This window comes from Embiotoca jacksoni, unplaced genomic scaffold (assembly GCF_022577435.1).
Source record: "Embiotoca jacksoni isolate LCO1_2020_lvr unplaced genomic scaffold, fEmbJac1.0.p SCAF_26, whole genome shotgun sequence".
NCBI classification, from domain to species: Eukaryota; Metazoa; Chordata; class Actinopteri; family Embiotocidae; genus Embiotoca; species Embiotoca jacksoni.
Window position 1 is genome coordinate 5,808,158 of NW_027185377.1, and position 15,161 is coordinate 5,823,318.

At 40.5% G+C, this 15,161-nt stretch overlaps 3 protein-coding genes across 3 annotated transcripts; 1 reads left to right on the top strand and 2 right to left on the bottom strand.

Annotated features, from left to right (window-relative positions):
- Positions 1-387: 387 nt before the first annotated feature.
- On the bottom strand, positions 388-3,525 carry pigf (phosphatidylinositol glycan anchor biosynthesis, class F). Its single transcript, XM_069159810.1, has 5 exons — positions 3,156-3,525; positions 2,675-2,766; positions 2,302-2,418; positions 2,071-2,179; positions 388-679 (listed from the first exon to the last, which is right to left on the bottom strand). Exons 1-5 carry the CDS (start codon positions 3,381-3,383, stop codon positions 566-568), a joined length of 660 nt encoding a protein of 219 aa, XP_069015911.1. The 5' UTR covers positions 3,384-3,525; the 3' UTR covers positions 388-565.
- A 693-nt stretch (positions 3,526-4,218) lies between these two features.
- cript (cysteine-rich PDZ-binding protein) lies at positions 4,219-7,320 on the top strand. The gene is made up of 5 exons (XM_069160326.1): positions 4,219-4,329; positions 4,559-4,624; positions 5,073-5,127; positions 5,263-5,366; positions 6,000-7,320. The coding sequence occupies exons 1-5, from the start codon at positions 4,314-4,316 to the stop codon at positions 6,062-6,064; spliced, it is 306 nt and encodes a 101-aa protein (XP_069016427.1). The 5' UTR covers positions 4,219-4,313; the 3' UTR covers positions 6,065-7,320.
- Positions 7,321-7,378: 58 nt separating this feature from the next.
- On the bottom strand, positions 7,379-10,678 carry gch2 (GTP cyclohydrolase 2). Its single transcript, XM_069160325.1, has 6 exons — positions 10,198-10,678; positions 9,781-9,890; positions 9,525-9,580; positions 8,935-8,966; positions 8,724-8,808; positions 7,379-8,137 (listed from the first exon to the last, which is right to left on the bottom strand). Exons 1-6 carry the CDS (start codon positions 10,478-10,480, stop codon positions 8,008-8,010), a joined length of 696 nt encoding a protein of 231 aa, XP_069016426.1. The 5' UTR covers positions 10,481-10,678; the 3' UTR covers positions 7,379-8,007.
- Positions 10,679-15,161: the final 4,483 nt, after the last annotated feature.

Sequence of the window (15,161 nt, forward strand, 5' to 3'; positions counted from 1 at the left end):
TTTTCACTACTGCTGCTGGACAGAAGCCATGAAAAACAAGTTCATTTCTGGGTAAAATATTTAAAGCTGCAGATATTTTGGTGGGTGATATATTCACACACTGAGGTTATTTCTGGCCAGTGTAAGTAAGAGTGCTAACATGTAAGAGCACTATTTATTACTGTACTAAAGGAAGTATGTCATTTGGAACCCAGCATCTATTTACCTTCACATAAAACACAAGCACACGCACACACACACACACACACACACACACACACACAGGTGGTGATCCAACAGCTCCACCTACAGGTTTGAGCTATTTTAGATTCAACCCATCAAAAATAAATCCCCGTTTCCGAGGCAAGTTTCAGCTACAAACCATACAAATCCAAATTAAATGGCCACTGTTAATTAAGTCATGTTTTATTCATGTTAAAAAATATTCAGGTATCGTTACAAAAATCATCTCGTGAACATAACAGGGTGAATGCTCCCAATAAATAATCAGTTCCCCTCGTGGACACATTCACACAGGCATTAAAAACAAAACAAACAAAAAAGACCAGCAACACATCTCTGTCTGTCACTTGCACTTGTACGTGAGCTGTTTGCGATGGTAGTGGATCCACGCGGGAGCTGCGACAAGTCCGGTCAGGTAGCCAATCATGGCGCCCAGACTGCAGGAAACGGGCCAAACCTGCGAGAAGAGGACGAGTGAGTCTGATCGTTCGCTGAAACACACCGACGTCGCTCTAAAAGATCAACAGGAGCAAAACCGTCTTCTCCGCAAGCATTTCTCCACTCGAGTCACGTTCAGTTCATTTTAAAGGGGAACTTTTAGAGGGAAAATACAGCACCAGTGTTACAGTTTAGGTTATACTCTCATTACCTCTGTCTCATTATACAGAGAATTTCCTTTTGCAATTGTACTTTTAATCTTTCCCTTGTTGTTGTTAAAAAAAATTATTAAATGAAAATGAAGAATGAGATGATTACTGTTAAAAAAAAAAAAAAGGGAATTTCGGAAGTTTTAAGTATTGAATTCAGCTCCAGTAAAATAGATAACCAAGACTCACTTAATGATTATAAATAAACAATTTACAATATTCTGTCACATCCCCTTGAAATCCTCTCATCATAGTCACGGACTACTTTAAAAAAACAATCTAAAAAAAAAAGAAAAACGTCCTGTTTTCTCTTTATCTCTGTCAGTACAGTTCTGCTGTGATGCTGCCAACAGCTGTATTATTTATATTTTCTAGTCATTTGGGATCCTTTAGAGCAACAACTGACAGTGAAACACGCGTTATCTTTCTGTCTGTTGAATTACTCTTTGTTTTGCTCTTTGGGGGGGGACAGTTTTGTGAATATAACTCACCCACAAAGAGAGCAGAACAGGTGGCTTTGTGAGGCCATTTTAAAAGGTGTAAAGAGCATTCATCAAGCTGAAACAGGCAATTCACGACAAGTCTTTACACTTAAAGGGAGCTTGGTGAATTCAGCTCTCATACAGTCAAACCCAATGTGAGGATAAACATCTCGGTACATTCAGGCGATGTTCAGACTGTCAGTCAGAATCCGATTTTTTTTTTGCATATGCAATCAGAATCTGATCTACCTGGTTGTCTGTTAAGATTATACTTTATCTTGCAAGTGATCAGATCCAATCTGTGTCTCCGGCCGGTAATCAGTCTTATCCACATTGGTTGCTATGGTGATGACATTGAGTCCAGTCGTAGAAGTAGTTGACAATGAATCGAAATGGAAGGTAATTAAATTGTGGAGCAGCAGCACAGTTGCCGTCTCCGTCCCCCATTAAACTGGCATGTTTCCTGTACATGTGACGTACACGTGAACTTTACGTGGTGTCAAAAGTTACAGACATTTAAAAAAAAAAATTTTTTTTGTAAACATTAAATCTGATTAGAACAGAAGGAATAAGCAGAAATGGGATTTTAATCGTGTTTCAAACTAAATATAAATCAGACCTCGTGATTTTTGGCCGTTCAGACTTCCTACATGTGATCAGGTTTCAATCAGACTTTGACTGACAGTCTGAACGCCGCCTGCGTTGATGCGTTTGCTGACCTGCCACGGCCGGTCCCAGTCCAGAGGTATAGGGAAGGCCCCCACCCAGGCTCCAACCACCGTGCAAGCCACTGTGATCTGCAGACAGGTGTCCCACACAGACATCGCTCTGGAGACGGAGCAAAGCAAGAACAGTTCAGAAAACACGTGATAAGCACATTAACACACGTGGCATGAAGAACGGGGGGAAAGGGGAGGAAAAATAAAATATATATGTTATTTTCAGCTCACCCATGTCGACTGAACACTCGTATCCAGGCCTGAACGTTGGGGCCGAGGACGCAGAGACACCTCAGCGTGGTCAGCGAGGTCAGCAGCACAGCGAGGGAGAACGTCTCCAAGGCGGATCTGAAACACACACGAGGAATTACAGACCGAGGGTATCGATAACAGCCGGAATAACAAGAGATATCACCAAGCAGCTTTATGTGGATTTGACGATAACTGATCGAATAACTTCACAGTGTGCACATTTTTATTTATTTATTTATTTTTTTTAAAGCTGGCTGCTGTATACAGTAACCACTATCATGCGCTCTGTGAAAGCTGCAATTTTCTATTGATTTCTTCCATTGTCGGTAGACGAGCAACAGCAGCTACTCACTCAATCAGCGGAGCTCCATAGAGAACAACCACAGTGTGGAAGAACAGGCAGGACAGGAAGAAGTACAGACAGGAACGAACCAATCTGGACAGCTGCCGAAAGAAAGGCGTGAAGGGTTAGAAGATACTGGGATATACGAAAGGGTTGGAAGAGAGATCCAGATATGAATGTTTTATTTTGACTCAAAAGGTTCAGATCCTGGTTGGATGAAAGAGACCTCCTGGGGCAGGGTTTTCTTTCTTCTTCTTCTTTTATTTTTTTTATTTAAAAAAAAAAAAAAGGTCAAATGATTTTTGAACAATCCCTAAGGTGATCTAAATCCTCCCAGGTCAGGGTTATAGAAAAGCTAATATTAATAGTAGTAAGCACTTTAAAATGTTTAGAATTAAATAATTAAAAAAAAAATATATATATATAAGTTATCAGCCAACTTAATATTTAACTTAACCACAGGTATTATGATTTAGGGTATTCTCAGCACCTTGTATCCCAGCGTGTGCTTCTTCGTGGGCGGAGTGATGCCGAGTAGCCAGAAGACGGCGACACTGACCGCGATCACCGCACCGGACACCGAGTAGAGCCACAACAGGTGAGTCCCGTACACCGAGAAGCCCGGCACGAGCACCGCAGGTAGGACGGTCGCCATGAACACCGAGGAGGCGATGATGGCGTGAGTGGACGCCATGGCTCTGATTTCATGGTCCCACATTGCGAAGAGTGTAACCGAACCGACAAACAGGGAGCCCCGACGCGGTGGACAGAATGAAACGGGGAAGACTTTAAAATCTTTAATTGAACAGCAGACGTACGGAGGAGGTTAAAAATCCCGTGGACGAACCTCCCCGGATGGTTTCCGTAAACATGGAGCGACGTTGACTTCCGTTTGGACTTCACAATAAAAGTCCATCGCTCAGCTCGCGATGAACTGAAGTGAACAGGAGAATTACTTTTTAGTTACTGTAAAATACATTGGGTATCCGCATACATTATTCCTCGTGTTAATTAAGAATAAGTGAGTAAATTAAATAATATTTATGCCATTTGTAGATGCAGCTACCTTTTTTAATTCAACATGACATGTCGATTTCAGATGGGAATGAGAGCTGATTTTTGCCCCTTTCTTTACTTATATAAATGTTCAAACAAAACAGAATATAGCCTGAGATAGTATGAAAAATGTAGGCCTACTTTGTATAAATATTAAAAAAAAAACAAATAAATAAATAAAAAAAAAAACAAGAAGAATCATTTTATCTTGTAATTAGATAATTTGTCAATTTGAAATATTTTAGAATATACAACGGAAGACCAGATGACATCAGCAAAAATAACAAATTATAGTCAATATCTGGTTTAAACTTCTCCAGCACAAACAGGAAGAAACGCTTTATAGGTAACTTTACGGAAGCGCGACCGTCCTCCAACCAATCACAGAACGTGGTTCTCTGACGTCATGTGACGGACGCTAAAATGAACCAATGAAATCTGAGATTTGAAATGCCAGCTTTGACCAGTCAAGCTCGCAAATTTAGTGCGAGAAAGCGGAAGAAGCCACCGGAAGTTGACGTTAACCGAGGAAGCTAAAAACCAGCTAACAGTTCGGGTTTATTTTTAATCGTTGAAACAAATAAGAGGAAAGATGGTTTGTGAAAAGTGTACGTATCACGATGTAACTCTGATTGTCAACATTATTTTATGCCTTTAAATTTGATATACGTTGTTGTTGTTGTTGTTGTTGTTGTTAGCGAAGGCCGGAGATGTTTTCCCGAAAGCTCGCTAACGTCACGTTGTTGTTGTTATTGCTCATCGTTGTGTTTGAGGTGGTCTTGGACGCCGAACCTGACCCCCTTTTATTTTTTGTGTGTGTGTCACTTGCTGTTTCAGGCGAAAAGAAGCTCGGGAAGGTCATCACACCGGACACCTGGAAGGACGGAGCACGGAATACAACAGGTGAGCTGCGGCCTCAGGTTCAGGGACAAGTCTGCTGGTTGTTTTTTTTTTTGTGGTAACAGAGATAGTTAATAATATAACAAGTTCAATTTAGGATCGGGACACCAGGGTGCTTGGGTTGCCTGCTGTGTTTTACATGTGCAATAATCTGTTTTTTGTTTTGTTTTTTGTTTTTCTCCCAGTAATGTACATTTGCTTCTTTCCCTGCATATTAAAAGTGAGATAATGTAATTGTTTTGCTGTTTACTGCCTTGGCACGTGAGAGACAGTAGTAGGTGTCTGCTACATCCTTTTGACGTTAAGATAGTCAGATAACCGCAACAGCTGTGAGTTTCTGACTGGGTGGCAGACAGATTAAAAACAACAACAACAACTAGAATTTCAAAGACAATATCTTTAACTCGATGATGATGTTTGATGGGATTCTTTTCTGCATCTTTTTGCACAGAGAGCGGCGGGCGTAAACTGAACGAGAACAAGTTTTTGACTTCTAAGAAAGCCAGGTGAGTCGCTCGCTTTGAGAGTGCATCGCCGTCTGTGTCGCCGCTGTCCTTCATCTGAAGTCACCGGAGTTGAGAGCTGAACAACATCGCTGCGTTTTGTAGTTTACGTGTCTGTAATTGCTTTTCGCTTTTCAGGTTTGACCCCTACAGCAAGACCGGCTTCGCCACCTGCAGGATCTGCAAGAGCTCAGTTCATCAGTCCGGATCCCACTACTGCCAGGGCTGTGCATATAAGAAAGGTATGAACTGGCTCACACTGGACTGCACACTGTTTCGAAATCCTGTGCCACAGCCTTTATCGCTTTCGATAAAGCTTACCGCTTTCCATCGTTGGGTTCATTAGTCTGCAGAGCAAACAGATGTCATGCTATAGTGTGTTTATACAGTGGGCAGAGTACAGATTTGCCCTGTTTCCAAGGGTTCTCTTCACTTGTTTGACTTCATACTAGACACAAATATTTTGAGACACTCACCGCACTTTGTTCTCTTTTTTTTTTTTTTTTTTTACAGGTGATATTACATGCCTTATCATATTTTCTTCTGTTTGTATGCACTCGATGCCTGTCTGGGTTCATTATCTGCTTTTTACCTGGTACTTATTATTCACATAGAATAATGCAACACAATTAAAGCAGATTTCAATAATATGTTAATTTACGTTGATACTGGGTGGATATGAAGAGAAAACCAATGGCTGCCTACAGGAACATCCCAAATACTGTAGCATGCGTTTAAAAATGAATTGGAGAGAAATGTTTTTACCTGATCGTGTCGTCATTTTAATGCTCGATAATATGAAAGAAAAAGTGCAGAATCCTTTTGTTGGCATCGCTCATCCCACCACCGATGCTTTTTTTTTTTTGTCTGTCCAGGAATCTGCGCGATGTGTGGAAAGAAGGTTTTGGACACCAAGAACTACAAACAGACATCTGTGTGACAGCGTGCTGTCAGAGTGAAAACCCAAAGACTGTTAAAGAGAGAAATCTGGAGATGGCTTTGTCCTCTTATTATAGAAAACCATATAATGCTGCTGGACCTATTCCAGTAGCCGTACACGGGTAAGCACTGCTGTCTCCGAATACACCACCTGCCGTCACCTGTTTCTCACGTCAATGCTTCCAGACCTTCTGTATATTTTAATTTCAACACTTTGACTTTATCTATATCGTATGTGGCTTTTGTTTTTAGTGAATTAAAGCTTCCTGTATGATGACGTTCGACAGGTCTATTTTGTATCTCTGCCTGCAGCCATGAAGGGGAATAATTTGAGCCTCTTACGCACAACATATTCATATTTTTCCAGAATGCATGTAGCAATTGGTTTACTCTGACATAATCATATTTGGAAACTGCATGATGGCCTGTCACACACACACACACACACACACACACACACACACACAAACTGCGTTCAGAGATGGAGGTTATAGTGCACAGGCTGTCTGACGACGGGCTCCTCCTTTGATATTTAAAGGGCTTGCTCGCCCTCAGGCTTTCAGCAACATGTGCACACACTTATTGATTTATGCTGCTGCACCACAAAAACAGCATCAGTCTCCAGCTAATACAGCTATTATACAGAAGGTAATGTTTGGATGTAGTAAATGTAAATGAGTCAGCTGTTCACGGTAGTTTACCGGAGTAAGCTGCTGTGATCTCAAATGTTTTAAAAATCGCTGCAACTATAGCTGGTTATACAACTCTCGACTTAGCTTCTTGCATCACTTCCTATTTGCTCGTTATTCTGTGTTTTTGGTGCGTTTGGAGTCAGGTTGATACAATATATTATCTTGCACAGTAATTCTGTGCTCTTATGCGTAGAACAGCTTAGTACTAATATAGTAATACTCAGTATACCACGAATGCAGTACTGATTACAAACTGTGTGAAATGCTCAAGAAATGGCGTATTTAACTGTTTTTAACAAGGAGGAAATGATGCTACGTTTAAAACCACTTCAAGTTACACCTCAAAATGTCTCCAAAGATTTCATTCTTTTTTTTTTTTCTGGAGCTGCCTCATCATCACTTTTGCAGCTGTAGTTAGCTCGTTTATTTGCCCTGTGCAATGTACTGCAATGTACCCCAGCTTAGCTGTAAATGCTCATTATGTTTTATAGTGTGAACACGCATACTAAAAACTGCATATGCTGTAATTCTGTCTCGCTTATAAAACAAATATTTGACACCGTAACCTTCCCTGAGGTGTTATTGATTATTGACATACACAAGACAAATATGACAACTTTGACATTGTTGCTGTAGTTTTTATTGAAGCAAAGAGCCTTCAGAATAAATGTTACAGTGGTTATTGATCAAGACAAAGATCTCTCATTACATCAATCAGCTCTACTCTTTGGAATACAGATATAATCATTTCATTTGTACTTCAAATTGTTTTATCATACAAAGGCTTTAAAAATGTATTCATAAATGACAAAGTTAAATTATTAAAATCAGTGGAATCTAAATACAATAATAAAGCAAAGAACGGTGTAAAAGTACCGTCAGCAAGGGCACCATCAGAAATACACAGAAACTTAAAATCTTTTGAAGTGTTGTCACATAACAATATTGCACTCAGGTTTTCATACTTTTATAGCAACAATATTGCCGTGTAAGACTGTCGAATATCTACCAAAGGCACCATGAGTGTGAGTCTGTCGTGTTCACAGTGATTTCAGATGACGGATTTCATCTTTCAGGCTTCGGTGTGTTGAGGTTAACTCCTGAGCAGGAGCTTCTGCATCTGACAGCAACTCCTGTGTTTAATTCTGTATGTTCTCTACAGTAAAGTCAGATTAGGAATCCACTGTTACTCTAGATCTTTCCGTGTGCTACTGTGTACAAAGGTTCGGGAATGAACGGCGTATGGCGTTTGTTAGGCGCGCTGGGAGAGAGTCAGGAACTCCTCCCGGGTTTTGGGGTCCTCCAGGTAAATTCCCAGCATGGCGCTCGTCACCGTGCGACTGTTCATCTTCTGGACGCCACGCATGACCATACACATGTGCCTGCGAAACACACACACACACACACACACACACACACACACACACACACACGTCTCAAGTTTTCAGCTGCAGCGTTCGACGTGCCCTCGAGGTAACCCTCTGATCTTGTGATAATATGTTTTAAAGGGGTACTTGGCCAATTTTTTTTGGCCAAAATAAGAAGGTTGTGTAAAAAAAAAAATAAAGTCTATATATGATCTGTTGTGAATTAATCTTTTTTTTTTGTCTTTCAGCTGTCCTTTGTGAGTTCACCGAGGAGTAAAATGTTAAATTGGTAGAGTTTTCCTTTAATTGAAATGAAGTTATGGATCTTGTGTTAAACAGTAGCCACCTGGGCCACTAGTAGCAAATTGAGGATCATGACGGTAAACTGGCCCTGCAATATTTGTCACGTTATGTACATTTCTGGTCATTTCAGACGGCGTAAGGCTGCAGCAGAGCGGACTGAAATGAGCGGGAGCGTTTAATCGCTGATTATTTGCGTTCAGTCTTGAGGAATTTTTTGCATTTTGCTGGTGCAGCTTTAAACCATACAGATAATAATGAGGAAGGTGGCTCGTGTATGAGTGAGTGTGAGTGCACTCACGCTGCTTCAATGACCACGGCGACGCCTTTTGGCTGCAGAGCCTCAGCTATTCCCACGGCGATCTGCTTGGTCAGACGCTCCTGAACTGCAAGAAATAAAAATAATCCAACGTATGTAAACCCTAATTACATTAAAGAAGCCAGAATGTATTCTTAATTCTTGATTTTAGCAGAAGAAAAGTGCCGTTAATGGACTGCTGATGGCACAATACCTTGAAGCCGCCGACTGTAGATCTCCACAATCCTGCAGAAACACGTGCAAAGGACTGATTAGAGATCAGGTGTAATAATGATTAATCTTGATAAACACAGACCGGCATCAGTCTCCTGACCTCTGGCCTCTACGCTTCCCATCCAACTGTATAGACTCTGTGAATCATTCACCCTACACAGTTCTCAGAATAACCTTTGCCAAAAAAAACAAAAAAAAAAACAGTGACTCCGTTACTGCTGTTCTGGGTTTGTACAGTCCGGGAGTCACGTGCGATATTTGAGGGAAGGGAGAGAAGGAGACAGACACAGAGGCTGTGATTCTAACTGGTGATTCCCACAGGTCCGAGAGGGATTTTCTCATGGCTCGAGAGCGGATAGAGTTTAGACTTGTGTCTGTGCTTGATGAGGGGACTACATGATGGCCAGTGGGTTTAGACTCTAAGCCTCCAGGTCAATGCACTGAGATAACAGAAGAACGCAGTCACCCGGCACTGTGTCAGTGCCGGGTGACTGCGAAACATACAGCCACAGTGACAGCAGCGGGGTTATGGTGTGTGTGTGTGTGTGTGTGTGTGTGTGTGTGTGTTACCTTGCCAGCTTGCTCAGTCCCACCACTTTTTTGTTGGGAATGTACCCGATGTGAACCTGCAGAGGGATGACATAATCGGAGGGAAGGATGCTAAATATTAGCAATCCAATGCTGAATTTAATTAACTGAACAATGATTGACAGGATAGTGACGTCTGAATACATAAGCTTTTACACATTCAGTTTTTTTAAACCAATAATTTGCCTTTTAAAGTTGATTTAAATATATATTCACACACACACACACACGGACTAACCTTGCCGAAAAAGGGCACCATGTGATGTTCGCAGAGTGAAAACATGTCTATGTCCTTCACAATCACCATCTCATCGTGGTCTTCATCAAATATGGCGTTGTTTAGGATGTCTGTTGGGACAAAATGCACACAGAAATACAAACAATTAAACGATTCGTATCTTAATTACGGTAATCAATAAATGTGGTCCAAAATAAAGATCCCGTTCAATCAATGAGAGATTTCACAGTCTGATATGTCCTGGAACAAAACAACAACAACAACAACAACAAAAACCCTCCTCTGAAGCTGCTCTTATGTTTGCTAAATATCATTTATACTTTCCTGGACTCACTCCTGCTCAGGTTACATGAATGACAGGCGTAAAGGAGCCCATCTTCCAGCAGAAACACCGCAGAGAGGAACCTGTTGACTCACCGTCGATGGTCTCGTGGTAGCCCTTGGTGAGGAACTGAATGGCCTTGGCGGCGCGCAGCGGCGTACGCAGCAGCCCCTCCCGGTCCGTGTCCTCCCCGAGCTGCCGGAGGATTTTGGCGTAGGCGGCCTCCAGCTCAGGTAAGTGGGACTTGTCCTCGGCCTCTTTGCGGGACGTCTCGCGCTTGCGGTGCACGGCGGAATTGCTGCCGTCTATAACGAGGTCGCTGAAGCCGTTGTTGCGGTGGAACTCCTCCACGGTGTCGCTGACCTTGTGGGTGTTCATGTCGGAGCGCTTTTTTTTTGGGGTGGGTGGGTGGGTGGGTGTGTGTGGGGGGGGGTTCCGGAAGAGAAGAAGTCGGAAAGAGGAGGATGAGAGGTCTTAGAGGCTGAGGTACCCGGTCGTCTAATCCTGCCGCCGATGCTCTCCGCCTTTATAAAGGCAGCCGCCCCGGGTGCGCGTCAGCTTCGAGCTCGTCAGGGTGCCGCGTACGTCAAAACACGGAGTGTCGTCAGCGGGGGTAACAAGTCAATGGCGTGCACCTCTCTCTCTCTCTCCCCCCCACCTCCCCCAAACCAAAACAGGTTGGTGGTGCTCCCGGTGTCTCTGCACCTCGCATCACTTGACGGGCAATCACGTTTATTCACAGCTTCCCATCATGTTCTTTTGTTTGAAGTAACGCGTCCAACAATGAAGCTCATCACTTCACGTAAAGCTCAAACGTGTTTTTTTGGAGGGAGGGGGGGAAGATTGGGACAACGATGACTTCTAAATTGAAATTACACATAAGTGTAATTGTGTCAGAAGTTGTACCCACTCGTGAAGCCTATCGATCAGCTGCAAGAACAAAAATTATAAGCAAAATTCAGCATAGAGGCTAAATTATTGGAACCGAGTGGTCAAAAAGTACATTTACAAAGTACATCATGTGTCAATACCACCCAGTGGAGATTGAACAGGACTGCAAATTATACATTTTCTTTCCGCATTGAATCTTGTCAAATGTCAATCACATCTCTCAGCCAAATGCCCTGATTAGTTCCTACTTCAAAACTTAAAAGTTTTTTTTGTTGTTGTTTTTTTTTTTTAATGTATAAAAGCAGACAATGATAAATCGAGCAAAACTATTGTGAAACTTTTTCTTCATAAAGATTTTTTGGGTTTATGAAAATAGTTGGTGATTAATTTTTTTGCCACTAGATGACATGATTGGTATTATAATTTCAGCCCTCTTGTGTAAAGACAATAGAGGCTCTTTAACTCTAAACTTTAGCAGCTCTGGTTTCTGGAGTTTGACCTCTTTTTCAGTCTTCTGTTTGGACTTTGTCTCCCGAAAGCCTACCAAAATGTGTCAACAGTTAAATCCATCAAAGCCCGTACACCATCTCTTCTTTGCCTCTAATTAATTAAAACATTTACTTTATATGACACTAACATTTCAAAAATCTAAATACATTATTAAGAGAATAAGTTGAATCGGGTATTAAGTTATGCAAATAAATAATAATAATAACTTTATTTATATAGCACCTTTAAAAACAGAGTTTACAAAGTGCTCTACAGCGAAGCAAAGCATAGTCATACATAACGTCAATACCAGTACACATTTAAGAAAACAGGAGGCAAAAAAGACCATACCATAAAGGTAATGAATACAAGAAAACCAAACAAATAACCAAAATGAGCAAATGGAATAGAAAACAAACAAATAAATAAATGAATAAAATAAACAAACAAAAACAGGGGAACAAAAGAACTGCATAAAAGGACATAAAAGGACGACATCACTTAAAAGCAATTCTATAAAAATGTGTTTTAAGAAGTGATTTAAAAGAAGTCAATGATTCTGCAAGCCTTATCTCCTCAGGTAGGTCGTTCCAAAGTCGAGGGGCCCTAATGGCAAAAGCACATAACCCTTTGATTTAAACCTCGACTTTGTAACGGCCAGAAGGACCCCACCGGAGGATCTAAGGCTGCGAGTTGGCTCATATGGGGCTAACATTTCAATAATATAGCTCGGGGCCAGACCCAGGCGGGCCTTAAAAGTGATCAACAAAATCTTAAAATCAATTCTAAAACTAACCGGGAGCCAGTGGAGAGAGGCCAGAGCTGGAGTAATGTGATGACGTCTGTTAAAACCAGTAAGAAGCTGAGCTGCTGCATTCTGGACTAGTTGGAGGCGGGAGATACATTTTTGGTTTATGCCAGAAAGGAGGGAGTTGCAGTAGTCGAGTCGAGACAAAATGAGTACATGAATTACTTTTTCCAGGTCAGAGTGTGAAGGTATGGGTTTGATTCTGGAGACGGTTCTTAATTGAAGGAAGCAAGACTGGACCATTTTTTTTTTATCTGTGTTTCAAAACTTAACTGAGAGTCAAACATTACTCCCAAGTTTCTGGCAACAGGTTTTAAATAAGCAGATAGAGGACCAAGTTCACTCTCAATGAGACTGGTGTTATTGTTTGGGGAATTGAACAATATGACTTCTGATTTTGAGTTGTTGAGCTGAAGAAAGTTTTGTGCCATCCAACAGTTAATGTCAGAGAGACAATCTAAGACAGCATCCAGGCTCTTTGGGTCACCAGGTCTCAGCGGAAGGTATATCTGTGTGTCGTCTGCATAGCAATGAAAAGATACATCATATGGAGGATTTGGCCGAGTGGAAGCATGTAGATAGAAAATAAAATTGGACCTAAAATTGAACCTTGTGGTACACCACAGGTAATGTGTGTCGTGGAAGACGAGTAATTACCTATGGTGACCGAGTAGGTTCTTTCTAAAAGGTAAGAATAAAACCAGCTAAGTGCAGCGTCCTTGATGCCAACCCAGGTCTTGAGGCGATCGATTAAGATGGTGTGATCTACGGTGTCAAAAGCTGCACTTAGGTCTAAAAGAATTAGACCTGCACTCTCCCCCCTGTCTGCTGCTAAAAGGAGGTCATTAGTTACCTTGAGGAGGGCAGTTTCTGTGCTATGTAGTGCTCTAAAACCAGACTGAAATTTCTCAAAGATGTTGTTATGATTCATAAAAGCTAAGAGTTGTGTTGAAACCACTTTTTCTAAAACCTTTGATAAAAATGGAAGTTTAGAAATTGGCCTAAAATTGGAGAAAACAGAAGGGTCAAGCTTGGGTTTCTTTAAAAGAGGTTGGACCATAGCATGTTTAAAAATCGATGGGTAGCTGCCATTTGCTAAGGAGCTATTTATAATCAATAAAATACTGGGCCCTACAGTGCCAATAACCTCTTTGATAAATTTAGTGGGAATAAAATCAAGGCTGCATGTGGTTGATTTCATGTGAGATATGATTTGGGATAAGAAGGACAGCGATACAGGTTCAAAATGATTAAAATTGCTTTGAATATCCCTACTGGCATGTAAAACACAGGTTGGGGGGGGTAACTTGTTGTCTTATTTCCTTTACCTTATTAATAAAATAATTTAAAAAAACTTCTCACACATCTCTTGTGAGGCATCAGTAAAATGACAGGGGGAGGGGTTTTTGACCGAGTCTATGACCGTGAATAAAACTCTGGGGTTCGAGTGATTATCTAAGATTAAGCTGGAGAAGAAGGAAGCTCTTGCTTCTTTAACTGCCTTTTGATAATTCTTCGTTGCATCTTTCCAGATCTCATAAAATACATGTAGGCCAGTTTTTTTTCCATTTTCTTTCCTTTCTCCTACAGTCTCTCTTGAGTTCTTGGGTGGATTCATTTAACCAGGACTGTGGTGTTCTATTTGACTTTTTGATCTGAAATATTACAGATGTTTTTCATTCCTCCAGTTTGAAGAGTCAGTTATTCCTTTGACAAACAAATCTTTGGCTTTGCTGTTCCTGTAGTAGAGTTGCTACGTGCCAGAGTGTTTATATAAATGTGCAGCGGTACTGAGTTTGACTTCTATTGCGGTTTACATGGTTTTCATTGTCATGACAAGAAACAAGTGTTGATCTTCAATAGTCTCTGCAAACTACAAAAAAAGAGTGAAGTTTGATTCTTAAGGGTTTTCGACTCTGAAAAATATGCATGCCGTGAAGTTTTATCAATATGTTCCTTTAGAAGATGTATTTAATGAGTTGAATGAACTCGTATTAGTGCAACCAACCCAGCATATCAAATGGCAAGATTTAAAGTTTATAAATTTGTGTAATAAAAAAGCCTTTTCATTTTTTACCGTTTGAGTGTAAACTGAATTTTCTTGAAGTTTATACCAACAATACCTTGTAAAAATACTGTAATGTTGTAGATTTGACATTTTTCTTACAATAACATCACAGAATTGTAAGTTAATGGCAGAAAATATAAAAATGAGTCATTAACAAATTTGGTGTGCTGACCTGGAAAAAAACTATTTCATTTCATGGGCCGTATCTAATGACTTCCTGTGTTTTCACACATCAGAAGACACACGCTAGCATGTAATTACCTTTTCAGCATTCAATCGGCAGAACACAGCCGTTTTTATCTCTGTTGTTTTAAAGCTGCAGTAATTTGTAAGTTAATTGTGAACTGTTTTAATAATTAATTACACGTCATGAGCTTCATTGTTGACTGGGTTATTTCAAAGAAAAAAAAAATCCATTCTTTTGAGTTAGTTTTTAGTAAAATAATAGAGTAATTCTCTGATCTGAGCCTTTTAAATGTGAATATTTTCTGATTTCTTGAGTCATATGATAATAAACTGAATGTCTTGTTGTTGTGGACTGTTGGTTGAGACAAAACAAGATATTTTTTTATCACTTTAGGTTTTAAACAATGCGATGATACAAATATCTGTTAAGGGTACATTAATTTAACTAAAAAGATGAAGAGAGAAAAAAGACAGTTCAGACAATTACACAGTTTACATCTATAATGAGTCTTTAGTGCTTTGGGGTTTGCAAGGTGCTGATTAGTTTGTGCATATTGTAGCATTTCATTCATAAAAATTTTTTTTTCTGTTATAATTATCTTTGTGAATGTGAAATT